This window comes from Protobothrops mucrosquamatus, unplaced genomic scaffold, assembly GCF_001527695.2.
Source record: "Protobothrops mucrosquamatus isolate PMUCROS unplaced genomic scaffold, P.Mucros_1.0 scaffold1088, whole genome shotgun sequence".
Lineage (NCBI taxonomy): Eukaryota > Metazoa > Chordata > Lepidosauria > Squamata > Viperidae > Protobothrops > Protobothrops mucrosquamatus.
This window is the reverse complement of record NW_015387314.1, coordinates 278,805-305,542: the sequence shown is the minus strand read 5'-3', so window position 1 is coordinate 305,542 and position 26,738 is coordinate 278,805. Positions and strand designations below refer to the sequence as shown.

The 26,738-nt window shown below is 38.0% G+C and overlaps 1 protein-coding gene across 1 annotated transcript; it reads left to right on the top strand.

Moving 5' to 3' along the window:
* Positions 1 to 25,557, top strand: CUNH3orf14 (chromosome unknown C3orf14 homolog). Its single transcript, XM_015820204.1, has 5 exons — positions 1 to 87; positions 2,811 to 2,892; positions 5,601 to 5,724; positions 22,730 to 22,804; positions 25,113 to 25,557. The coding sequence occupies exons 2-5, from the start codon at positions 2,840 to 2,842 to the stop codon at positions 25,245 to 25,247; spliced, it is 387 nt and encodes a 128-aa protein (XP_015675690.1). The 5' UTR covers positions 1 to 87; positions 2,811 to 2,839; the 3' UTR covers positions 25,248 to 25,557.
* Positions 25,558 to 26,738: the final 1,181 nt, after the last annotated feature.

Sequence of the window (26,738 nt, the reverse complement as noted above, 5' to 3'; positions counted from 1 at the left end):
TGGGTTAGCTTAATGGCGGTAATGAGCTAAAGAGGAGGCCGTTGAGATTGAAAAGCCGTTCCTAACTGTGGCAGGGTCCTAGCAAAGGTAGTTTCGCCACCTAAATTCGCAGCTGGCAGAAATGTACGTCTGGCTCCTGTTGGGTTTTTTTTTTCCTTCTTTTTCTGTTTACCACCCCCCCCCCAATCCGTCCCGGAGTAGTACGTTCCTATTTCCCACGTCGGTGGATACGAATCTCCGATTTCCTGAATGGGGTCTCTCGCGCGTCTTTTCAAAATACTTCCATTTCCCCCCCCCCCCTTCCCGTTTGTTAAGTTGGAAGCTTCCGAACTGTCGGGAGAGCCGACCATTCTATTCGCGGTGTTTCGGGGGGGGGGGGAAGAGGAGGTACTAAAAAAGTAGGGTGATACAGCCGGCCTGGGTGCTTTTTTTTTTCGGGGGCTCAGATGCAAATGGGAAATCTGTTTTGTGCGATCCAAGTTTCGTACAAAGGGACGCTGTACTAACCGGACATACTTAAAACCGTTGGCTCAGCTCGCTTTCCGCGAGTTTTCCTTCATGAGCGCCAGATCCTCATAGTAGGGATGTAAGAGCCAAGAGATTTTGGGGCTTATGAGCGTGTGCAAGAAACGTGAGAAGGGGGAGCAAGCTCGTAGCATCCCTGAACTTCTCTTCCCAATTGCCTTTCAAGCGAGCTGCGTTCTGCAAAGTGATTTGGCTGGAGTCGCTGCGATTAGTTGTAAACTACAGTTTATAAATCACATATTATGCCCTCCAGTTTGCATAAATCTGGTCTGCTTTATAGGGCAACAAAACGTATTTGTAGGGGGCTTATTGTAGGGGCTGTCTAGATTGGATTTTGCACTAAACCGGACCAAGCCTACTCGTGGCTTTGTATACATCTAATTATTGGCTGTTTGTGTTCCTGACCATCCCCTTATAGCCCTTGACTTAGGACCACAGCTGAACCCAAGATTCAGTTGCTAAGCAAGACAGTTGCTGAATGAATTTCGCCCCATTTTACAATTTTTCTTGCCCCAGTTCTTAAGTGAATCGCTGCAGTTGTTAATAACACGGTTGTTAAGTGAATCTGTCTTTCCCCGTTTACTTTGCTTGTCAGAAGGTTGCAAAATGTGATCACATGACCGTGGTGATGCTGCAGCAGTCCTAAGTGTGAAAAACGGTGATAAATCACTTTTCAATGCCTTTGTAACTTCAAACGGCCACTAAACAAAAGGTTGTAAATCGAGGACTACCTGTATAGCATCACAACCTGTCTCAGGCAGTAAACCTGTAGCCTTTCCATATATGGTCCTTATATATCAGGGCAACTTCATGCTAAGCTATACTTTAAATATTTTGATGAATCAGCTACAGTCAGTTGGGTTCATGAAATGCTCTAAATCAGTTTGCAAGCAACAGTGACCGATCTCATATAACATGGTAACCTGCATTAAATTAAGCTAGCATGATTTGTGAACTCGAATATAGTATGAGAAGAGACTTGAGGAGAAACTGGACCAGTTGGTCAGAAATTATTACTGCTGAAATGTGTATTCAAACACTGAAAATGAGTGAGCGTTAAAGCCGGTTCCATTCCTAGGTTAGAATGCAGAAATAGAATCAGTAAAAAGCTTCGTTCAACCTATGCATGTTTTAAAGCTTCCTACACTGCTTCAGGGTTGAATGCCTTCACACCATCCTATCTTAAGTGCAGTGAGGTATGTGCATAGTATTTGGATGGGCACACTCAAGTCCATACCAAATTAAATTAACTTAATCCAGGCATGCAGCCAAGTGATGTTGTCATGTCTCCTTTAATGCACCAAAAATAAAATCCAAATGTAGTAAAATACTATTATTATAAAGCCTCAATTTAGCAGGCTATTGGGTAGAAACAATTCTGTTACATGGCATAAATCAATGCAAATAACATAAAAATGCCTATTGTGGAGTTATGCAAATGATTGATACAAGTGTGGGATATTATTACTGTTTACAGATTTTATAAAGAACTGACTTTTCCATTATTTCAGGGATGACATTCACGTTTTCTGATCTGGCCCCATTGCATCATAAGCCCATTAGACTTTGTTCAATCAAAGGTTCATTGTATGTGTTGCTTTTTCAAGTTCTACAAATAACCTGCACAGAGTTTGCTCTCCAGAATAGATGAATCCCAAAGACTAATTATGTCTTGAAAAGACTTTTACATTAGTAAAGAGTTATTTAACAACAACAAACAATCTGAATCTTTAGGCATCTGAACATTTTTTCTAATATCGAAAAGATAAGGGTAGATGTTAGCACTTGTTATGATGAATGTGGCAAGTCACACCTTTATATATTTCTTTTTCTTTACTATATTCTTTTTATTTTCCTTTTTTCCTTTTCTGCGTGTATTCATTTTTCTATCTTTTTAAAATTGTATTCTTAATTACAATATTTAATAAAATTACTATAAAAAAGGTTTGCAGATGCTTTTTTTATTTTATTGGACAATTAAAAACTGACTGACCAAAGGGAAAAATTGCAGAATTAAGAAAGAAAATAAACCAGTGCAAAAATAAAACTAAGCAAGAATGAAAAAGAAATATCTACAGGTGGATGCAGTATTGAACTTTTGTCTTAAATATTATTAAGATGTATTCTAATGCTGTTAACATTGTTAAAAGATTTCATCTTTTTTACAGCAAAATGTTCCCATCACTAATTCCAACATTTATATTTAGGATTATTTCTTAATAAATATCATGAAATATATCTATCTTTCTGAAGGATCCATATTTTCCCTTTTTTCCCTTTCATAGAGTAATTGAAATTATTAATATGATCAAATATGGCATCCTATTTGGCACAAGAAATTCAGCTTGCTAAGCAGCATGAAGAAATGTAAGTAGTTTTTGAAGATGTCCTGTTTTTAGATGTTAGAAAAATACAATAAAATATATTATGAATGCTTAGGAATTTGAAGCACTGTTCCCAAATCTATGAAATTTATCAAACTGAAAACAACTGTGATTATTCTAAATTTAAGATAACCATCTTTTAGAAAAATAATAAATATTAATAACAGAAAAATACCATACTGTATTGCCTTTTCTTAAGAAGTGCCATATTTTGCCTCTAGGGGGAGCTGTCCACCAGTGCTGCTTTTCAAATAAACCATAATGTGAAGTCCTTTTCAAACTTGAATTTTCTGATTGAATTCCAGCTACAGCTTAATGATTTGATACCCCTTTTCTAAATTCAGTATAATGTCCCGTTTCATTGAATTTCTCTCGGTGTTGCAGCTAACATTTCAGATTCTATCCAGATTACTAAAACATTTTTTAAAAAGTGAACATTTAGAGTTACTGCAATATCCTAGCTTTGTTTTAAACATCTCAATTTTCTTGTTCAAAAGGCAGTTGCAGAATTTTGATATGTAGCCCAAAGTCAACCTATTCTAGCTTCTTGCTTCCATAGTTAACAGTCTCTAGGAAATATGCTGACTGGATTTGAAGAAGATAGTTGCATCCTATAATAGTTTCTCAGTGACTAATAGCATAACGCACTATCTGTATATGTGTACAAATAAATATGTTATTGGTAACTTAACATTCATACCTTATGAACCCTACCTTGACATTTACTTTTTAACAGGGCTTGCACATCAGCAAATTTTTCATTGAACCATCACCATAAAACCAAAACCTCTTTCTGATCAGTTGTTGTACATGCATACCCTAATCAATATATACTTTCTGTGTGTTAAATTTCTAGCACTAATACGCACATTTTCATACTATCCTAGGATGAACCTCAACTTGCCATTTTGTTCTATTCTCTCAGTTTGAGGAGATCTTTTTTTGTGTACATCTCTGTATTTAATAATTTGATCTCATCCAGATGTGATCCCTCACTATTCAGAGCTGAATCCAGATCATTTGTGGAGATATTAAATAGGCTGTCCCCATTTATATCCTAATGTGAAATCTGTGGTACTAGACCCTCCTAGAGCTCTTCAAATGACCTCATGTGGATTTCCAATCTTTCAGTCTGGTCGGAGAAAAATTATTAAATATATGGAAGTAATTAGAATAGATTTCTAAGGGCAAATATTCCATCTCCATTTGTTTCTGTGGTTGAAAAAACAAGTTATTCATTCTTGGGGGGAAAAGCTTTTGAAAAGTGCCGAAATTGTAGTAAGTGTAATGCCCAAATCTGTGAAGAATCTATTTCTGCTTCTGGATTTTTCTTCTCGAAATGGAAATAGTAGAGCTAATATAACAATGCAATCTAAATTGATGAAGGTTTAAAAAATGAATAATGACATAATATGTAGAAATAATGTAGAACGTAATAGGGTGACAGTGTTATTTAATATAATCTCTGAATAGTTTACATAAATCTGAATGTAGCTGATATTTCTTTAACTTCAGTTGAACGGGTATGTTTGATGGAGGGAATATAGCCCAATACTTTGGATGTGTTACTTTTTAGATGCAATCTCAGACTTCACCATTTTTTTATGGAGATGATACAACGTGTAGTAATAAAGATTTCTCCCTAAGACTGTAGTCATTTGCCACAGAGCAATTAATAAAAAAATGGAAAAAACAGCTTGTGTACAAATCTATGCACATACTAAGTCCACGTTCATAATACTTCTGTGCCAAAATAAGCAAAAACAGTCTCCCCTCTTTATTATTGGTTTAATATATCCCAGTATTCATTGCACAGAGAACTGACCCAGCAACCCCCCAAAAATTGATGAAAGTCTTGTTTTACCTTGGCAATAGTAATAAGGGCCTTATTTCTTTTGCATATTGGATGCTAATATAGTTTTCTTCATATCTCTGAGACTATTCCTCCAACTCCTTTGTAAAGAAACTCTCCCCACGTGTAAGATTAAAAGGCTGCCGAGCCCCATTTTATACCCTCAGTTTACAATTTTCAATTTGTGTATATAGTGTATATACAGAATCCCATTTCTCGGCAAACTGCGGTCTATTGCTCCCTCCCAGGAGAGTTTCCTTGAAATCACTGAATACTTTTTCCCAAAAGCCTTTTTAAAAATCTATGCAGAGAACAGAATGGAGCCTCATTTCTATAGGAAAGGTTTGGAAAGATAGTTTTTTTTGAGAGGGAAAAAAAAACTATTTTCAACGAAATCTGGATTGGGAGGAAAATTGGTTTTTTTTTTAAATTTTGCAGAGGGATGTATAACCAGGATGAGAAACATGACCGTTTTTCTCCTGAACGCAGCATCTCTAAAATGTGCAGAATTACCCCTAGTAACAGAATGCAACTAACTCCTAACTAGTGCCCTAAGAGAGCTAACTGAGCCTTGCAGGCCCATCTCGTTTGAGGTGTTCTGTGCCGATTGTCTCATTTATGCAGAGACCGCTTGTTGTACAACATGATGGTTACTTTCTCCCTGGGAGCACAGCACGAAAGGGACTTTCTGTGCTTTCCCCCTCTTTTTTTATTCTCCCACGCTGCGTTCAACATAATTAGAGAAAAATTGGGTGAGGGTAAAAGGTTGTTGTTTTTCTGGTGGTTGTGCAGGAAAAAAAAAATGCCTGCCCACTTATCATAATGTTTCCCTTTTGCAGACTCTCTCGGAGATTGGTGTTGCTTCAGCAGATGGAGAGTCATCTAAGAGACAAAGACGCTGAGCAGGCATGGCACACGCAAGAAGCTGATGCGGCTCATAAAAGAAATGTATCACTTTTAAACGTAAGTTTTCATGGCTTTGAAGCGGTAACTTTGCTGCAAAATAGCCGTGTAACGTTAGCCATCTCTTCCAGATGAATACTGAAAATACTGATTAACGCTTTCAATTGCATCCAGCCAAAAATGGAGAAGCGTAGTCCTGCAACATGTCAAGCATATACATTTCTAACCAAAATAAAAAGATTATAGAGATTCTAGGGTCAGGAGAATTAGCTTTCACTGAATCAGAATTCTGTTTCATTGCACCCAATGGGGACTGTTACTGAAAAGCCTTTTTCCCATTATTTTGATGATTGTCCTTAATTTTCCTGTTATCTAGTACCTAGGAATATGCTGATCTGAATCTATCATCTCAGCTGTTCTGTGTAATCATAACCAATAGCCCTTTTCTTAGTGTGTTCATTGGCTCATAGACAAACGCCACAAAAATGCTCACTAAGAAGGCTATTTCACAAACGGTCTCTTAAATTGCCTAGTAAAGGGATTGAACGAGGCAATAAAGTATTTCCTTCTGCTTTCAGCTATAGGTTTGAATTGACCAGAACTTGACATACTGCTAAAAATAATTGTTCCTAAAACAGTGTGCTGGCTGTTCTTAGAATTACTGAATTGCCATCATTTTTTATTAAGATGTCAACTAAGACTTTGTTGCATTATTATTGCTATCAGTTAAATTTAATATCTGCATTGTTGGCACCTTAATTAAAGCAACAACTTTCTCTCTATTCTTTCATTAGCTCCCGAATTCATATATTTAGCATTTGGCTTAAAACAATTGTCTTTGTTGTTCCAACAACATAGCTCCCATTGTTTACACATTTTTTTTCAGTTTGCTTTTAGATCCTGCATACGTTCATCTTTACATTCAGTGCTGCTTCTGATTTTGACCTCTCTTCCTCTCTCCATTCTTACAAGTTATCTTGTGATTTTTTTATGCAGTTCCACTTCTCAGCTATGCAACAACCTCTTGCTTTTCTGAGATGATGCCTTTTCATCCTTGTTGCTCCTTCCACCTAACTCCATCTGTGGGTTTCTTATTTTTAATTTATTTTATTGTGCCAAGCCAATCAACAGAATAAAAATACAAATGCATACAGTAATATTAAAGGATTCATATAATTTAAACATACCAATTAACAAGGTTGGGGGGGAGATCCTATTTGTTTGTCAAAAAAAGACTAATTCAAATTTTGATGAATAGTACATATTCTTTGCTGCATCTCAGATGCAGATTTATCCTTCCACTATTGCATAATAATTCTATTAACCAATTCCCATGCTAAGAAAATCCACAGAAATGTAATATGTATTGCCTAATTTTTATGTGTTATTTTTTTATAGTAATTTCTTTTATTATCGTGACCCACCTAGAGTCATTATTTCTCTAAGCCAAGTGTAGTGGATGATTTTTATGATAGTCATAATTGTATTAAAAAAAATAAATGTTTCACATTTTCTTTATAGAAAATGAAGGAACTTTCTTCTTCGCAGTTTGCAAAAAGGTACACTTGTGATATTAATGGGATAGGAGCTAAGCCTATTTGATACATCTGTGCAGATAGGACTATCTGTTTTCCACTATGAAGAATGAAACCAACTATTTGGGAGACATAACTTCATTCTAGATGATGTTTGTTAATTTGACATAATAAGACAATAATTCCATAGAGCATGGATATTGTATTATATTGATCATGAATGTATCACATATTTTAAGTCCCAAATTCCTCTTATAATTAAATCTATAAATATGATGGGATCCCATTGATTTTGTGATTTGCAGTCCCACAAAACTATTGTGTTTGACTCCTAGCCATTAAAGATTATCTACCGCAATGTGTGGAGAACTTTAAAGCCTTTTGCTTTATCCAAGCTATTTTTTTTAAAGCACTCAAAAAATCTAAGGTAGGATATGTGCAAAATGTACTGTTCCTGCCCTGAAATAGATATATTTTATTGGGTTACAGTACAATGAATTTCCATTTGGAAAATGAATTTCTGAAAAACCACAGACTATCCTCAGAATGATTAAATAATAGCAATAGCAATAGCACTTAGATTTACATACTGCTCCATAGTGGGTAGTTTACAATGTCAGAATATTGCCCCCAATATTGCCCCCAACAATTTTAATGAGCTAGGAAGGATGGAAGGCTGAGTCAACCTTGAGTCAGGATCAAACTCCAAGCTGTGGGCAGAGTTTGCCTACAATACAGGTAGTCCTTGGCTTACAATCACAATGGAGCCCAAAATTTCTATTATTGAGACATTTGTTAAGTGAGTTTTGCCTCATTTATGACCTTTCTTGCCACAGTTGTTAAATATCACTGCAGTTGATAAGTTAGTAACACGGTTGTTAAGTGAATCTGGCTTCCCCATTGATTTTGCTTGTCAGAAGTTTGCAAAAGGGATCACATGATCTTGGGACACAACAACGGTCATAAATATGAACCAATTTGCAAAGCCCCTGAATTCTGATCACATGATCATGGGGATGCTGCAAAGGTCATAACTTTGAACGGTTATTAAACGAATCTAGAATAAAATGGCTAAGGAGAAGTATGATGCAATTCTTAACTTCAAAAAAAAATATTTTTTTTTTGCCATTGGAAATTACTACAATGTGCAGATTTACTGCCATTATATTTTAGTCTACAGTACTGAGACAAATCACCTTATGTTTCTACACTCCAAATATAAAGCAATCCTTACGTGCTTCTACGGGCCTTTCAGAGAAAGTTTGATGGGCTCATTATATCGCTTTCACACTTGTTCACCCGTGCCAGTAAAGGCTATCTCCGTAAATTTTATGACCAAACATTTTTCTAGGAGCAAGCCAAGTCGTAAGAAATCTTATCATGTCTTCTTTTTCTTCTGGCTCAAAGTCAGCAAGTTCTACTGTCTCTAAGGAAACCATTTCCAAATGGGTGATTACTGACTTAGTTGAGCATAAACACACTGATCTTTTCAGATAGGAAGGGTTTTTCTTATGTTATGGCAGGTTAATCTTTTTATTCTTCCAGCAAGATGCTTACTTGTCAACTGCCTTATAGTCTGTCATGCACTCATGAATCACTCTGTGTCTTGCTCTAACTCTTTAGAGCAACTTTGATTTTGCAAGAAAATTCTCCCCCATCTGGTTTTAAAACATGGACGTGTGTACTTTATCTTTCTAAGTATTATTTTTTTCCCCAATTATGGCTTAATTTTCATGTTGTCTTTCCATTGGAGGTTCAGTGTGTTGTTTGTATAGTGGCAGTTACCATTATTTAATTGTTCTAGAGTAGGGGTCCCCAACCCCCGATCTGTGGACCCGATCTGTGGACCACCGGGCCACGGCATGCCATCAACCGGTCCACACAAACAGGCAAAGCTCCATCCGTGGGATGCAGGCAGCACACAAAACCACACACCCTCTGGTCCGTGGAAAAACCTCTCTCCATGGAACCGGTTCCTGGTGCCCAAAAGGTTGGGGACCTCTGTTCTAGAGTTATCCCATGGGGCAGTATGGCTTCAAAGAACTAGAGATGTGTTACTTTTTCCTTTGGAAAAAAAAAAAATGGGAAATTGCTTCCCTTTAATTGATTTGTTCCAAACATGTTATGACAGATCACCCACTCACCCACTCTGCTCTTTTTGGAGCTGAGGGTTCTATAACCTTCTTGTGCATATTTCAGTAGACTGCTTTTGAGATTATTTCTGGCTGGATCAGAAAAGAAAATTTGCACATAGTGGGACTCGGAGTTCTTCACAGGAACTGGGATTTGGCTACATTTGGCAGAATGAGCAGTTAAAAGCTTGGAGAAATTTCAGTGTGATCTTTAAAAAGAAATAATTGCAAAGAAGGAAGAAATGGTGACCATCCTTTTCTTCATCATTTGTGGATCTATTTTATAGCGAAGCCCGCTAATTAATGGAGACCAATGGTTCACTGATATATACATAATCTAACTTATACTGTATATTCTTCTTACATTCCAATTAAGTCCTGCATTGTTTCTATCTTACTGGGGAGAATTGAGAACCTATAGGAGAAAAAAATCAAGTTTTATAGGCTATTTCTTCCATTGTATTGTGGTGTTCTGAGTCTGAATTCCAGAACTATCAGAAAATTCATGAAAGAAACAGAAGACCATGAAAACAAATTGTCTGGCAGGAAAGAACAGCATTACTGATTTTAGATGCATTTGTTCTATTCTGGTTTTAACAGGCAGGCAGCACTGCAGATGCTTTCTGATAACAAAATAAAACAGGAATGAGATCTACGCAGAACACTATATTAGAACCTTGAAAATAAGGTTCAGATTTATGTGCCAACTTTAGAAAATTGTTCCCAATAACAGGCATTGTACATTTCACAGTTACCATGTGGAGAGTTGTTGATTTGGTTTTCTTGGAAAAACACCGATGCCATGATGAGGTGTCATTGTATTTGCCTCTATTTAAATTAAATTGAGTAAAATCATTTCAATTTTTGCTTCAGAGCTATAAAAAGAGCTGTTTTCCTCTCTCCGTTGTAATTGAAACATACTTCCAAAACAGAGAAAGGGCTGAAATTTCAATCCATGGAATCTTGTTGCTTGCTTTTATTAAGCAAAGGGTAATACCTCAAAATTTGAATGAGTTGATTCTTTGAAATTTGCAATTATTGTGGCAGAAGTGCTACGTTTACTTACTTTGGAGCAAGCAGCACTAACTTCAGTAAGTCCTGTTTCTGAGTAACGATGAAGCATTTAATCCAACGCTTTCTTTATACGATTTCTAGAAAGGGTTACTATTGGAATGTAATAAAAGAAACTACTTATTTTTATCCCCTTATTCTTATTTTATCCCCTCCCCTCATTTTACTAAAACTAATAATCCCCTACTCTACAACCCACTTTTCATTGATAATGAATAAATAATGCGTAATGGTTAACAAAAATGAAATGTAGTCATTTTGGTACCTCATACTTTCTAAACTGGGGTACAAATAGCATCAAAACAATTAAGTTTCATAATACTAGATTGTTACAGAAATTGAAACCCTTAACCATTCTTGAAAAGATCAAGACAAGTAACATGATTGAAGAAACTGGTTGTATGCATGAAAAGCCACACATACCAACTGCAGATTTACATGTTAAAATCCTATTAAGTTATACCTTTTTAAGACTAACTTTATTTAAAAACCATAACCCCTGATAGGTTTTGTGCATCACTCCCTATGATTTGCGTATTTTCCCAGAAAAAAAGGATGTAGCATTTCCTCTAAATAATTTTCAGCTAGACAATGCTGTGTTATCTTTGAATATTTACTGTCATGCCACCAATACAGTTAGTCCTTGACTTACAACAGTTACAAAGGCACTGGAAAAAATGACATGTCCATTTTTTACATTAATACCATTGCAGCATCCCCATGGTCACATGATCAAAATTCAGACGCTTGGCAACTAATATTTATTAGTTGCAGTCCCCCACGGTCATGTGATCATCTTTTGGGACCTGCTGAAAAACCAATCAATGGGGAAGCCAGATTCACTTAAGAACCGTGTTACTAATTTAACAACTGCAGTGATTCACTTAAGAACTGTGGCAAGAACGGTCGTAAAATGGGACAAAATTCACTTATCTGTCTTGGTTAGGAACAAAAATTGTAGGCTCGGTTGTGGTCATAAGTCGAGGACTACCTGCAGTACAATGGATTTTTTTTTCCATTTATTAAGTTTAAATGTTGATGGCAGAAGACTTCGCTGTTCTCTGCTGCATTCTTATCCCACTGCAGACTTTAATATTGTTCCCCATGAAGATGAGGTAAAATCTTGTGCAATGTTTGCTATCTTAATGGCTGAATAACATTTGATCCAAGAGGTGATTGCAATAATGGATGATGCTTTGGCACTTTGGTATTCAGATGGAGTAGGAAGACGCTGGGCAACATTAGGCCTGTCATTTCTCTCACCAAACAACTACTTGGAGACAAACAAGAGGAAAGAGTTACGCCATTTTGAACTCTTGTACAAAAGGCAGCATACACTTCTAATAAATAGATAAGTTCTGCAGCTATAAAGATTTGTATTTTTAATTCTCATCATAGCTGGGGAACTATAGGTAGTCCTCAGGACCACAGCTGAGCTCAACATTTCCATTGTTAAGCAAGACAGTTGTTAAATGAGTTGCTTGTCATTTTTACCACAGTTGTTAAGCGAGTCACTGCAGTTGTTAAGTGAATCATGCAGTTGTTAAGCCACTCTGACTTCCCCCATTGACTTTGCTGGGAAGCCAGCGGGGAAGGTCACAAATGATGATCACTGGGGTCACCAGGACAGTGCAACTGTTATAAATATATGCCAGTTTCCAAGTGCCTGAATTTTGATCATGTGACCATGGGGATACTGGAATGGTCATATGAAAAACAGTCATATGTCACTTTTTTCAATGCTATTGTAATTTTGAGCAGTCACTAAATTGAGGATTATCAGTATTCAGGAGTCCTGGTAGTGCAGTGGTTAAAGTGTAGTATTCCAGGCTAACTCTGCCCACAGCCTGGAATTCAATCCTGACGGGGCTCAAGATTGACTCAGCCTTCCATCCTTCTGAGCTTGGTATAATGAGGACCCAGATTGTTGGGGGCAATATGCAATATGTAAACTGTCTATAGAGAGTGCAGTAAAGTGCTATGGGGCAATAATTCTAAATGCAGTTGCTATTGCTATTCAGTTTTTCAGATTCAGCACTAGATGAGGTGAAAACAGGCTGCTTATTGGAAACACTAAGAACAAAGGTAAAGCTTAAATATTTGAGGCACACAAAATTTTATTGATTGGTTGATTAGATTTTTTTTACCCTGCCTTTATTTCTCTGTAAGTAACTAAAGGCTATGGGCATACCTAATATTCTCCCTATTTTCCTGACAAGAATCTTGTGAGGTGGTTAAGTTGAACGAGAGCGAGTGGGAAAGTTAACAGCCAGTGAAAAGATCTTGATGCCTAAAAATAGAAAAAGAGGGTGTCAGAATTAAAAGTGGCTTGATAGTATCACAATTACATAAGCATGAGTTTTGAAGAACTCAGAAAAGTACTTACTGACAGACAGATGTGGCAAAATAAATTGAACATGAAGTAAATAAGAAAGAGGAAGGAAGGAAAGGAAGGAAAGAAAAGAAAAGAAAAGAAAGAGAAAGAAAGAAAGAAAGAAAGAAAGAAAGAAAAGAAAGAAAGAAAGAAAGAAAGAGAAAAGAAATCCAGTTGGTCCCAGTGAGTAGGGAGTGACTGAATGAATAAATAACTTTCTGTGGGAATCTCAAAAGTCACCTTTGGGTGCCTTTGTTGCTCTCTTACTCCTGTCTTTGATATTTTTATAAATCCCCAATGCCTTAGATTAAAATACAAAGAGCCACTGCCACCCATCTGAATCTGCAGTTAATATGCTAAAGGTGTTTGTCCAATTGACCATTATGGATTAAAAAGTGTTGCCAAAAGCAAACCTTGTCACCGAACCTCAAAGGAAAACTAAAACCGGCATGGCTGCCTCCAGCTATTAGCAGTACACAAAAAAATGCCATCAAATCTCAGTGACATCATTTTCCTCCCTTAAGGCACCTTTCAGCTTCCAGCAACAATTTTTGTCAGTTGGCTGTCATTAAATCAGTATTCTGGATGACAATAGACTTCAGAATATGCTCTAACTGGAGAGGAGCAACAAAAAGACACATCTGGTATTTAGGCCTTGCCAAAGTGCCCTTCTCAACTAAAATCAATGCAAGGCAGCGCTTTTTGTTTTTTTGTTTTTTTTCCCCTCTTGCCCTAAAGTATTTTTCTTTCCTATTATTATAAACAACCTTTTGAAGGGGAAAAAAAAAACAGGCAGTCATTGAAATGATGTGAGCTGGAATGTTCCTAAAGGGATAATATATAGACATAAAATGCTGGGATGAAAATAAGTTTCATCAACCAGATGAAACTCTAGTAAACTAGGAATGAATTGGACCAGAGAAATTTACTACAACAACTTTTTCTGTTCAGGCTGCAGCAGAAAAACTCTGACAGACCCATTCTTTCATTCCCACCTGTAATAAACTTTCTCCACATCCCTAACCTGTATTTACATTAGAGTAGCTTTTCTTTCTAACAGTATTCCAAGTTGCCCTATTTGTTGTAAGAATCCCACTTTTGTACTATTTCTTTTTTTAAAAAAAAAATGTCTGAGGATCTGTATTCTTTGGCACTGCCCTGGTTTGGAAATTATAGGAAGTCCCTTTGGGAATTTCTTCTTTCTGGTTTCTCTTTCCCCCCCCCTTTAAATGCCTTATTCTTCACACTCACTCTCTGCTCTTGATGATGCCATCTGCTATATTCCCCTCTTCCATTTCTGTTCAGTTTTGGCTTCTTCACACCCCACTCCCACACCCCTTTCCGCGCGCGCTCATTTTGCCCAAAAGGCCTGCGCTTGAAGCTTGGTGTTTGTGTATGAAAGCCCACAGAAAAAGGCAGGGTTGTCACCGCTTCGGGGAGTGGCAGCCCCCCCTTTTCTTAAATCGAGTCTAGTTCTCTCTAAACAGAGCACATGGAAGTGGGGAGCCCATGTGCCGATTTCCTAAGAAAAGCGAATAGAGGTGAGTTTGCATTGAAGTTTCGAATGTCTGGTGAACAGCTTGCTGTGTTTCTTCATCTTTGTGCACATGTTATGAATGCATTATTAGCAAGTCATCTTTGTCTTGAGCAGGGAAGAGCTTCAAGACGGCTGCCTCTCTTGTAGCTGTGCTACTTTGGTAGCTGGCTTTACGAGGGAGTATTGGCTTCATCACGTATGCACAGCGAATGCTTTCACTCCAAGCTGTGAATCGGCTTCACCGTAGCTTATCCCAAATTCAAAACCTGCGGTTCGGATTTCCAGAAGAAAGTACGGTACTTTATCTCAGTAAGAATAAGGAAAGGGATTTATCAGAATACAACGAGTTCATTTAAATTCCTCCATTGGGTTAATCTTATTCCTAACATTTTCCTCATGAAGATTTTGCCTTGTAAAGTCAATGAGGGGCACTCAACTTTGGGTACCTTTGTAGATTCAGGTATTTTCTGGGAAGTAAAGACACTCTATTTATTAGGTTGACTTCTTGAGATGAGGGGATTTTGTTGGCTACATAATGCAGCCCTTTTGCTTGTGGCAAAACATTTAAAGCTGCTGTATCATTTCCAGAATTGTCCAATTCCCCCAGCAAGGGAGATTTCTCCTTTTTTTTCTTCTGGGTACAGCAGTTGGCTCCATTACTGAACAAGGCCTCCTGTCAGGACGTGTCTCCTAATACAGGTTGTTCTTGGCTTTTGACCACAATTGAGCCCAAAGTTTCTGTTGTTAAGTGAAACATTTTGGCCCATTTTCTTACCACAGTTGCTAAGTGAATTATTGCAGTTGTTCGGTTAGTAACACGGTTGTTAAGTGAATCTGACTTCCCCATTGGCTTTGTTTGTCAGAAGGTCACAAAAGGGGATCACGTAATTCTGGGACACGGCAACTGTCATAAATGTGAACCAGTTGCCAAGCATCCGAATTTTGATCACGTGATCATAGGAATGCTGCAACGGTTGCAAGTGTGAAAAACTGTCATAAATCACTTTTTCCAGTTCTGTTGTAACTTCGAACAACCACTAAACAAACTGTTTTAAGGACTACTTGTATTCATCTGAAATCTAGACTCCTGTGATTTATCTATTAAACCTAGGCCTGTCTTAGGTTGCAGAAGAGAAATCTATTGTATAATAACCTTGAGGTGTTAAAATAGCTCTGCCATGTGATGTTTCTCCTCTATCAGTTCCTTTATAATTTCTTTGACAATGGAATGTCTGTGGAGATTCTCAGTCATCCAGGTCATAGTTATCTCAAAGGTGCTTTTTCAGGAGGCAACTGGACTTCCTTTTTTTCCTTTGAAGATGTTTTGCTTCTCATCCAAGAAGCTTCTTCAGCTCTGCCTGGATGGTGGGGAATGGAAGGAATGCAAATGACCAGCTGTCTGCAAGGAGTATAAATCCTTCCATTCCACACCATCCAGGCAGAGCTGAAGAAGCTTCTTGTATGAGAAGCAAAATGTCTTCAAAGAAAAGCAAGGAAGTCCAGTTGCCTCCTGAAAAAGCACCTTTGAGATTTGGCAATGGAACTTGTTTTCCATTATGATGGCTACTGTTCTCCTCTGTATTGTAGTGTGTAATCATCCCAGATTTAGATTATTGCAGTGATGCAATAAGGCCCATTTTTCTATATGTCATGGTATAAACCTAACCTTTCCAAAGGTACGTACTGTATTTGGTGTAATGTTGCAATTGTTCCCCGGAACAGGTATTTACATAATGCTGACAAGAGATCATATGAAGCACACCCAAGCAGAGCTGACTTCTGGCCACCATTATATACAGACAGATTGCAGCTTTTGTCTTGCAGTTATGAAATTAGCTTCTAGAGCAGTGTTTCTCAACCTCTGCAACTTTAAGATGGCTAGAATTCATCTCCCAGGGTTTCCTAGCCAGCATACTGGTTGGGGAATTCTCAGGGTTGAAATCCAGACATCTTAAAGTTGCCGAGGTTCAGACACATTGTTCTAGAGCAGGGGTAGGCAACCTTGGCTCTTTTATGACTCATGAACTTCAACTCCCAGAATTCCTGAGCCAGCCATGCTTCAACTCTGGGAGTTGAAGTCCACGAATCATAAAAGAGCCAAGATTGCCTACCCCTGCTCTAGAGTTTGACCCTTAACTACATCACTGACATTGTACTGCAGTAACTTAATGCATATCATTGCAAACCATCCCCTTTTAAGAGGTACCCTAAGCTCAATGTGGATTGAATTGTATTAAAAGGTAGTCCTTGACTTACAACCATTCATTTAGCGTTCAAAGTTACAACAGCATTGAAAAAAGTGACTTATGGCCTGTCCTTGCACTTATCATTTATCCCAGCATCCCTACAATCACTTGCTCAAAAGGGCAATGGAAATATATCTACAACGGTTGCTGCACCCCGTGGTCATGTGATCACTATTTGCGACCTTCTCAGCCAGCTTCCAACAGGCCAAGTCAATGGAGGAAGCTGGATTCACTTAATGAACACATGATTCATTTAACAACTGCAGTGATTTGTTTAACAGCCATGGCAAAAAGGTCTTAAAATTGGCCGCTTAACAACTGACTTGCTCAGCAATGGAAATTATGGTCCCAATGGTGTCATAAGTCAAGGACTACCTGTATATGGGAAAGAGGAAATTAGTTCGTATTTCTCCCGCTCCTGTCCCCTCCCCCACAAACTGAAAATCTCTCTGACAGGGCCATTTTGTTGTTTTTTTCATTTCCACCTGCAGTAAATTTGCTCCACATTCCTCAGTCTTTACATTAGAGTAGATTTTCCTTCTAACAGTATTCCAAGCAGTTACCCTATTTGTTATAAGCATCCCAGCTTTGTACTTTTAAAATCTGTATCAGTATCTGTATTCTTTGGCACCACCATGGTTTGGGAACTATAGGAAGTCCCTTTGAGAATTTTCTTCTCTGAATTATTGTGACATTCTCCTGGCGACACCCCATTGTTAAGCACCTATTCATTAGATCAGCATAGCCATCAAATCCAATAAACTTACCATTTATAATTAAACGTTCTATTTTTTTCTCTCTCTTCTGATTCTGTGCTCTTTTCCAACTGTACTAATTCTCTTGTTGACAGAAGAGGTCTGAACTCTGAAACATGTAATTATTACATTTGAGGTTTAGATCAGCTGTATGAAATCTCCAAAGTCCATTTTTCCTACCACCAGAACACCTTTTGACTACCCTGCTAAATTTTGATTTCCCACCAGTAAGAGATTCATGAAAACTACGGTGGAAGTTTAACCTATTTTTAAAAAGTTGGTTTTAACTTTGTTGGATGAGCAAATCCACTCTTGAATTAGAGCAAAAAACTGCCGCTTGTACACTTAATGATGTGTTTCTGAAGCTGCATTAAACTGCAGGGAGTTCAGAATTACATAATTATAGCTGAATTTGCTCTCATTTATTTTCTGTAGATATTTTATTTCTTAGCATTTATATTTTCACTCTTCTGAGGCGGTTTGTTTATTTAATTGCCTTATATGCTCCCTCAGTTGCGGAGGCATCATTACTTAATTATCCTATAGAAGAATTCAAAACAAAATAAATTTCTTAACAAAAGCATAAACACAGGATACAAGATGAAGAGAATTTGACAACAAACATTGCAAGTGCTTCTTCATGCAGCCTCTCAATGGAATTAGTTTCAGATTGTAAAGGTGCCTGCAAACCTAGGTTGAAACAGGGATTTGATAGGACAGTGGTGGCGAACCTATGGCACGGGCGCCTGAGGCGGCACTCAGAGCCCTCTCTGTGGGCACGTGCGCCGTCGCCCCAGTCCTAGGCCTTCAGCTGGATTTTATAAAACCTTTTCGCTTCAGGCCTCCGCCGCTGTGTACAAAAAAAAAAAAAGTTCAATCAATCAGTCAATTTCAACTTCTCGCGGGGAAAAAAAAGATCTTGCAAAGTTGGAATTGATTGATTGAACTTTTTAGTCCCACCCAGTCTGCTGTTACCACCGCAGCCACGCCCACCCAATGGGCCACACCCACCCGGCACCCGACGATGCATAAGTGGGTTTTGGGTTGCAGTTTGGGCACTCGGTCTCTAAAAGGTTCGCCATCACTGAGATAGGAATACCAGATTTTTATTTTTTTTAAAAAAATACTCTTTTTTTTAAAGTGGGAAGCTAGTAAATTATGTATATATTTATGTTATGCCAACGGCGTTTTAATTTTCTTGTAAGCATCTTTATGGGGTTAGTGTCATGTAAATTCAAGAAATAATTAAAAGGACCAGCCTCTAGCCTAATAGTTAGTTCCAAGAATTCTTTTCATGCTACATATATCTCAGCAACATTTTCGGAAAGCAAAAATGAAAGGGGACTGTAGCCCTGTGCTTTGTTTTGTTTGTGTGTGTGTGTGTGTGTGTGTGTGAGAGAGAGAGAGAGAGAGAGATATTCCTTGGCAACCCATGTGCTTTGTGTCTTATGTTATGACTTGTGTTTCAAGTAAATGTTTACTTACTTACAGGTGGTTTGTGGGGAGTAATAAGAAGTGTTTTGTGAGAATACATGTAATGTGCTCTCAATATTTCCTATGGGTGTGCTGATTCCAATAGATTGGGCACCCTGGAATAGCTTATTTTGTTTATTATTGTCATACCTGCTGTAAAATTGCTTTGCTTTGCAAGATGTCAGCCTGCCAAAGGCAATGGTGGGGGAGCTGCTGGGTGGGATAAGAAAGAGGGGGCTAGCATAAGGGGAATCGAAATTAAACTTTGTACCATCCCAGGCACCAGCAGAACCAAGGTCATACCATGGCATGCACCACCAATTTGCCCGCCGAGCAAGGGACTGTTCCCAAAACCTGGTGGGCAGTTTAACTAAAGCTTAAATCACATCCTGGAATGAATTTGTGGTGGAGTTCTTTAGACCATGTTGCTTTCATTTAGCCTTCCTAATGTGACAACCCCTGGGGGCACCTTGATCCTCCGAAGAACTCAGGGAGATGAAGCTTTGGACAGAAAGGTTTGAAAGAGGGGTCATCTATGTCAAAATTGAACAGCCTTCTCTCAATAGAGGGGAGGGATACGACATCATCTATCTCCAGTCTATAATACAGTCCTTTCAACAGTTCCAAGAAGGCTCCACACCCATTTGCACTACTCAGGTGACAGATAAACCTCCAGGTGGCCTCAATGACTCTCTAAAAGAATACAAATGGCCAGCTGTCTGCAAGGAGTATAAATCCTTCCATTTCCCCATCTTCCTGTCAGAGTTTAAGAAGCTTCTTGGATGAGAATCAAAATGTCTTCAAAGGAAAAACAAGAAAGTCCAGTTGCCTCATGAAAAAGCATCTTTGGGACAACTATGACCTGGATGACTGAGGATCTCCATAGACATCTGGGAGATGAAGTGACAGAAGAGGCCCTTGAAGCACCATTGGAGGCAAATAAAGAACAAATCTGGTTGAACATGATTGGGATTATCTTGTGGCAATAAGGGCATTTTAATGTTATTTCTCTGCCTTTATCACATCTGCAAACAGCTGTAAAGCAGTGTTGTTTAGGGTGACCTGCTCTTTGCTGGAACTTCAGGAAAGGCCACTGTAAAGAATATTTGAGCTAGCTGGCAGATAAAGATTGATTGGCAGGTCTAACTGAGGTTTCTAGAACACCATCTTTGGGTTGCCTGTACTGAGTTTGACTTCCAAATGCAATTTAGGTTATCACCTATTAATACCTTTCATGGCATAGGGCCTGGTTATTTGAAAGACCGATTATCTCAAATAGTTTCTGCTGTCTCTGTAAAGTTGGGCAGAATAGAAGTGCTCCTGGTCCCTTCAATTGAAAAATGTCATCTATCAGACCTCAGAGACTCACCTTCTCTGTTGCAATGCATGTCCTTTGGAACAGTATCCTCCCACAGAATGGGATGGTGTAGGGCAAGGGTCTTCAAACTTGGCCCTTTTATGACTTGTGGGCTTCAACTCCCAGAATTCCTCAGCCAGCATGCCTGGCTGAGGAATTCTGGGACTTGAAGTCCACAAGTCATAAAAGGGCCAAGTTTGAAGACCCCTGGTGTAGGGCTTCCATCTTGAAGGTGTTCTATCTTTGAAAACTTGGCTTTGCCTCCAGGCCCAGAGGAAGGGCGGTTGCTGTGTTATTCCAGACTTCATCATTTTTGTTGCTCTGTTTTGTTTTGCTTCTGTTGTTTGTGACTCTTAATGTGTAAGCCACCAGAATTAATTGGAATTGAAGGGCCTCTAGATCTAATAAAATAATTAAGGGGTATGTCCTATTGCAGAAAATTTATGCTAAAACATATATTGAAAATTTAAAAACACTGTGTAGCTCAATGTAAAATAAATTACAAAATGCACATCCCATATTGTCATTATGCAGAGCTGGGGTGCAGCTATTAACACATGCTTTTTATTTACGTCTGCCATTTTCAGAAGAGGCTCATTTTAAACGAAGCAATCCGTTCAACTTTTTCTACATTAACTGCTGAGAGTTGTACTGATGACAGAGACAGAGCACTATGCTTCATAAATTAATACATTTAATAAATATACTGGTCCTAAATTATTGGGGGGGGGTTAAAGAATTAGAAACTTACTGGAAGCCTTTGGAACTGATCTAATAAATATCATGCTGATAAACAAGGAAGGAGAGGATTTTACCCAATTTTTTCCCTCTTTAGCTTGTAAGCAACTTGGAACTGTGAGAGGGATCTTGGAGTCCTAGTGGACAATCACTTAAATATGAGCCAGCAGTGTGCTGCAGCTGCCAAAAAAGCCCACACAGTTCTAACTGCATTAACAGAGGGATAGAATCAAGATCACGTGAAGTGTTAATACCACATTATAACGCCTTGGTAAGGCCACACTTGGAATACTGCATCCAGTTTTGGTCACCACGATGTAAAACAATGTTGAGACTCTAGAAAGAGTGCAGAGAACAGCAACGAAGATGATTAGGGGACTGGAGGCTAAAGCATATAAGGAACGGCTGCTGGAATTGGGTATGTCTAGTTTAATGAAGAGAAGGACGAGGGGGGACATGATAGCAGTGTTCCAATATCTCAGGGGCTGCCACAAAGCAGAGGGAGTCAAGCTATTCTCCAAAGCATCTGAAGGCAGGACAAGAAGCAATGGGTGGAAACTAATCAAGGAGAGAAGCAACCTAGAACTAAGGAGAAATTTCTTGACAGAACAATTAATTAGTGGAACAACCTGCCTCCAGAAGCTGTGAATGCTCCAACACTGGAAGTTTTTAAGAAGAGACTGGACAGCCATTTGTCTGAAATGGTATAGGGTTTCCTACCTGAGCAGGAGGCTGGACTAGAACAGGGCTTTTCAAACTTTTCACAGATTGTACCACTTTTAGGATATGACAATATTCAAGTACCATCAGTGCTTAGCAAGATGTCAAAAATCTGATGACTAAAAAAGAGGAGGGGGGAATTTTGAGTTTTACTGATTAGATTGAGTTGTTTTTATAGAAGTGGCTAGTTTATTCTATTATTGAAAAGTAAAAAGTTGAAGTTTGATGTTAATGCTTCATTCTACTGCAGCAGAGGAAGTTGGAAGTCAATGCCTTTTCTTTTCCCCTTCTCCCCCTCACTTTTCTTTCCCTTTTTCCTTCCCACTATGTCATACTATTTGCTTTTGTATTTTTGTATTTTATTGTATAATCTAATAAAATGTTACAAATCATTAAAAAAAGGAAAAAAGTACCGGTTTTAATTTCTTCATTGGCAGTTCCTTTGCTGAATCACTTTCCCTTTGCACTGACAAATGTATGATGAATTTATCCATATTTATTAATATTCACCACTACCTTGGTGCTCTTCCTTTTATATCCTCTCCTCTATCTCCCCTCCTCCTTTTATATCCTCTCCTCTGTCTCCCTCCTCCTCCTTTTCTCTTCCAGGTGCGCTGGAAGCGCCGATCAGCTGGAACTGCGTGCGCCAATCCAGGGCTTTTAGGAGAGCCCCTGCAAAACCGCACGCAGCTCCAGGTGAATCTCACACAGGCCTGTGCGGCGCTGCCACCGGTTTACCTCATCTACTTTTACACTTTTTTTTTACACTTTTTCTTTTTACATTGCTTTTCAACCCATCGTATGCGTACCACCTGCCAGCTGCCAAAGTACCACCAGTGGTACGCCTACCGCAGATTGAAAAGCCCTGGACTAGAAGACCTCCAAGGTCCCTTTCAACTCTGTTATTCTATTCTATTCTATTCTATTCTATTCTATTCTATTCTATTCCATTCCATTCCATTCCATTCCATTCCATTCATAGGTCTGTCTCTTTTTGTCTATGTTTGCTGGTGTGACTTATATTAGTTACAACTTGTATGGCTAGAATTATTACTTCTATTTCCATAGTTGCAAAAAAGAAAAATGAATTCCTGAAGTCTTTTCAAAAGATTCTGTGTATGTTGCAGGATATAGAGGCAGAAGCGAAAAAGCTACAATCCAGAGAGCACTTGCTTCTCCACCCTGAAATTGTTAACCTTGAAGTAAGTCTAAAACAATTTCTCAAGTATTTGGCTTGAATGCTGATCTTTCCGCTCTTTTCTTCATCTTGCTGTTAAATGAAATCAGTCTTTAAAAATGCAATGATTATTGTGTCTTCAGTATACTTTAAGGTCCCTTTTATCAAAATAAAGGCTGTTATCCAGTTTCAGTTTAATATCTGATTCTATCATTTCAGTGTAATGTAGTACAATGTTCATTTCGTTGTGAGAACTGAAAGCTTCCAAGCTGTTTTTCCATTCCCTCATTTTATATACAGGTAGTCCTCATCATATGACCACAATTGGGATCAGAATTGTTCTTGCTTAGCAAGGAGATTCTTAAGCAAATCACACTTGATTTTATAACCTTTTTTGCCATGGTTGTTAAGCAAATCACTGCAGCTATTAAGTGAATCATGGGGTCACTGAGAGAATTCGGTGTCCTCCATTGACTTTGCTTGTCAGAAGCCGGCTGGGAAGATCACAAATGGTGATCACATGACCCTGGGACCCTGCAATCATTAACTACGCGCCAGTCGCCAAGCGCCTAAATTTGGATCACCTGACCATAAGGATGCTGTGACAGTCATAAGTGTGAGGACTGATTGTAAGTCACTTCTTTCATTGCCATTGTACCTTCAAATGGTCGCTAAATGAATGGTTATAAGTCAAGGACTACCTGTATTGGGACTTTTTTCACCAAAATAAAGAAAAGACATTCTTAAAAAAAAACTTGTACCATAGAAAAATGGCTACAGTATTTGTTTCAGCTTTGGCCTCTCATGAAGGTCCTCAAAATTGTCCCAAAGTATCATATGAAAGTGGTACAATTCTCTGCCCTCTCCCACATTTCCAAGTTTAGAAACAGTGCTAAAACTCAATCATACCATACTAAGCATAGCCAGTTTGGTCTAAAGTGCTGGCCTAGAAACCAGGAAAATATGAATTCTACTCCCATCTTGGGCATGAAAGCCAGCTTGCTGATTCAGGGCCAATCACTCTCTCTCAGCCCAACCCACTTCATGAAGTTGTTGTGGGGAAAATAGGAGGAAGGAGTATTAGATATGTTTTCTGCTGTGAGTTATATATAAAAACAATAAAGGTGAGATTTTAAAAATCTGAATAAAAAATAAATAAAAAGAGATGGGTCAGCTCCATGTTTCCTCTGAAATTCAGAGCTATAGAGAGTAGAGGGACATCATCCCGCCCCCCCAGCTCTAAATACTTCAAAAGCTAAAGGCAATATTTGAAGATGAATCAGCATTTTCACAACTGCAAACATTGGGTGGGTTTTGCACAAGAACTACGAGAGCAACAATGACGGACAGGAAGAAAATGGAATCAGAATGATTGACAATGGAGACAGTTTAGAAATGGGAATGCAGGTAAACATTTTTTTAAAAAACCGAGTTATTGAGAGAGGAAGGATGAGACCGATGGTTTGGGTAATTCTTCAAGGAAGAAATATTTATTGGGTAAAACATTAGGCTATTGAACATTTGTTTGGGCTACTTCCACAAATAATTATTAAGCAGAAATCTGAATTAAGCAAGATCTTTTCCACCAGTGCCAATGCTCTGGTTTTGAGATTTATATATAACTGAGATTATTGTATTGCCCTCTGAGAATGAAAGAAGAAAAAAAGTGAGGTTAAAAAGGTAATAATAACTTAATTCAGGGGATAGTAGGGCAAGTCTGAATTTTTTGGACAATGGGACCTATTCTTTAATATCAAGATCTGCATTTTAACAGTGGATCCCAGAATATCACAGTTTTTAATGCCAGCAAACCTCATGGAACCTCGAACAGATTTCTGAGTTTGTTCTATTCCCTTGACATTGCAGAATTAAAGAACAAAAACATTCTTTAAACCAATAGAATTCATGGCTGTGCTTATGTAAATGTCAAGCCATTTTTAGCCTCCGAATAATGTTTTGGACAAGGTTTTTAAAAATGGAAATGTTCGCGAATAACACCGTGGTTAAGAAAAGAAACTATCTGTCTCAAAGAAATAATTATGAAATTGAAGGATTACCTTTCTAATACATTATTCACCACAAGAGGGCACATCCAATTACTGCATATTTACTCTAGTAGTGAGATCCTTCCAATCTCCATTATATTGTATAATTGAGGGATTTAAGATTTAGCCACTAAGTAGTTTGGCCTTCTCTAAATTACTTCAAACATAAAGCAAGCTGTAATAATGTTTCATATATTCAGATCGTTTTCCTGTTGTGCTGATAAATAATAGGTTTTATTTTGAAGCAGTTAAATTGCATGTTGTGTTTTATTTTTTATTTTTTTCCAGACTCTTTACTGGGCCAAAGTAGAAGAATCCATTCCTAAATGGGAGCCATTTTTTTTAGGAAGAACACAAGTCCCAATTGGTTTTAAAAAAAATATCACATCAACAATAAAGCACATTAGATCAGCACCAAGATAACTGGAAACAAAGACTGAAGCATGTCCATGGGGGAATTTATTCAAGCTTCAGATTGGTGGATTGTTAAATATTTTTTTAAAATATTTGTTGGATAAGATACTCAATTCTAAATCTGCATTGAAGAGTTCTTCCCTAAAGGCCTGTTAGCTACATGGAAGTGACTTTGATCTCAAATACGAACAATGCAGTGCAGGATGTACATTCTGCTGTTCAGTTACTCTATTAAGATGAGAAATAATGTAATCTGTTACTCGTCCTTCATTTTTGCTATGGAGAGATGCCTTTTTCCCCAATAAAAGTATAGAAGGTATCGATTTGGCTTATTGTCGCATAAAAGGATTTTCTTAATGAGGGGGCATGACATTTATACATTATTGATATGTAGCATAGGCTTAACGGCTCAGTAGGAAATCTGGTGATGAAGACTCAAATAGGACCCATTGAATTTGCACATCCTGTGTCAGATCTGAATGGAAGTACAAATTCTATGACTAAAGATTTGAGTGCTTTCTTAGAATATTTCAGGTTGAATCCAGCTTACAATTTGATTTTGTAGGCTTGTTAGAATTATCCAACTTTGGGTTTGGAATTGATTATTAATCATACAACAAAAGTTTTCATATCAGATTGTGGAGTTATTTTGTCAAATTAAATATTTAGAGCAAATGTATCTTGAAATTATTCACACAAGCCCTTCATTTTATACACTTTTCTATAGCTGACAGCAAGGGAATATACTTAACAAATTACTATGAATTTACTCTTTCTATACTGTGATGTTAGGGACACAGATTTCTGGTTGTCAGGTGAGCATCTTAAAAATGAAACCTGGTAGGTGGGAAGCATGGAGCTCCTTAGAGCTAAAATTTAAGGGAAAGATCGGATTCTTTTTATTTAGGGCTAGAGACTTAATCTGTACCAGTAAATACTACCAATAACAGAACTGAGTAATTAAGCAGCACATTGACACTTTGAAACTTTGGTGTTGAAGAAGATTCCGGAGAATACCATAGACAGTCAAGAAAATCAATGGATCGGCAAACAAAGCAATCCAGACTTCTCACTTGAGGCACACATTACCAGGTTCATACTATTCTAAGTTGGACCTATTATGCAAAGATCTATCTCTCTGGAAAAGGCCCTCATGCTAGGCATGGAGGAAGTGAAGAGAAGAAGACGACAACCAGGAGCAAAATGGATGGACTCAGTTACAGTGGTGGAATGAAAGACCAGGTTAGGGATAGATCATCGTGGAGAAAATCTTGTGTTGTTGCTAAGAGTTGCAAATGATTTGATGGAACATAATCAGTACATTCCTCTGTTTTTATCATTAGTAGTAATGTGAGTTTTTTTAACATTGCTGATACATCACCAATCACTATAATGGGAGCTAGATACCAGACTTTGAGAAGATTTGGAACCTATTTCCAAGAAATAAATACCTTTGAATTTTATTGTATTAGAGGTGTATTAATTCAGAGATAAGGTAAG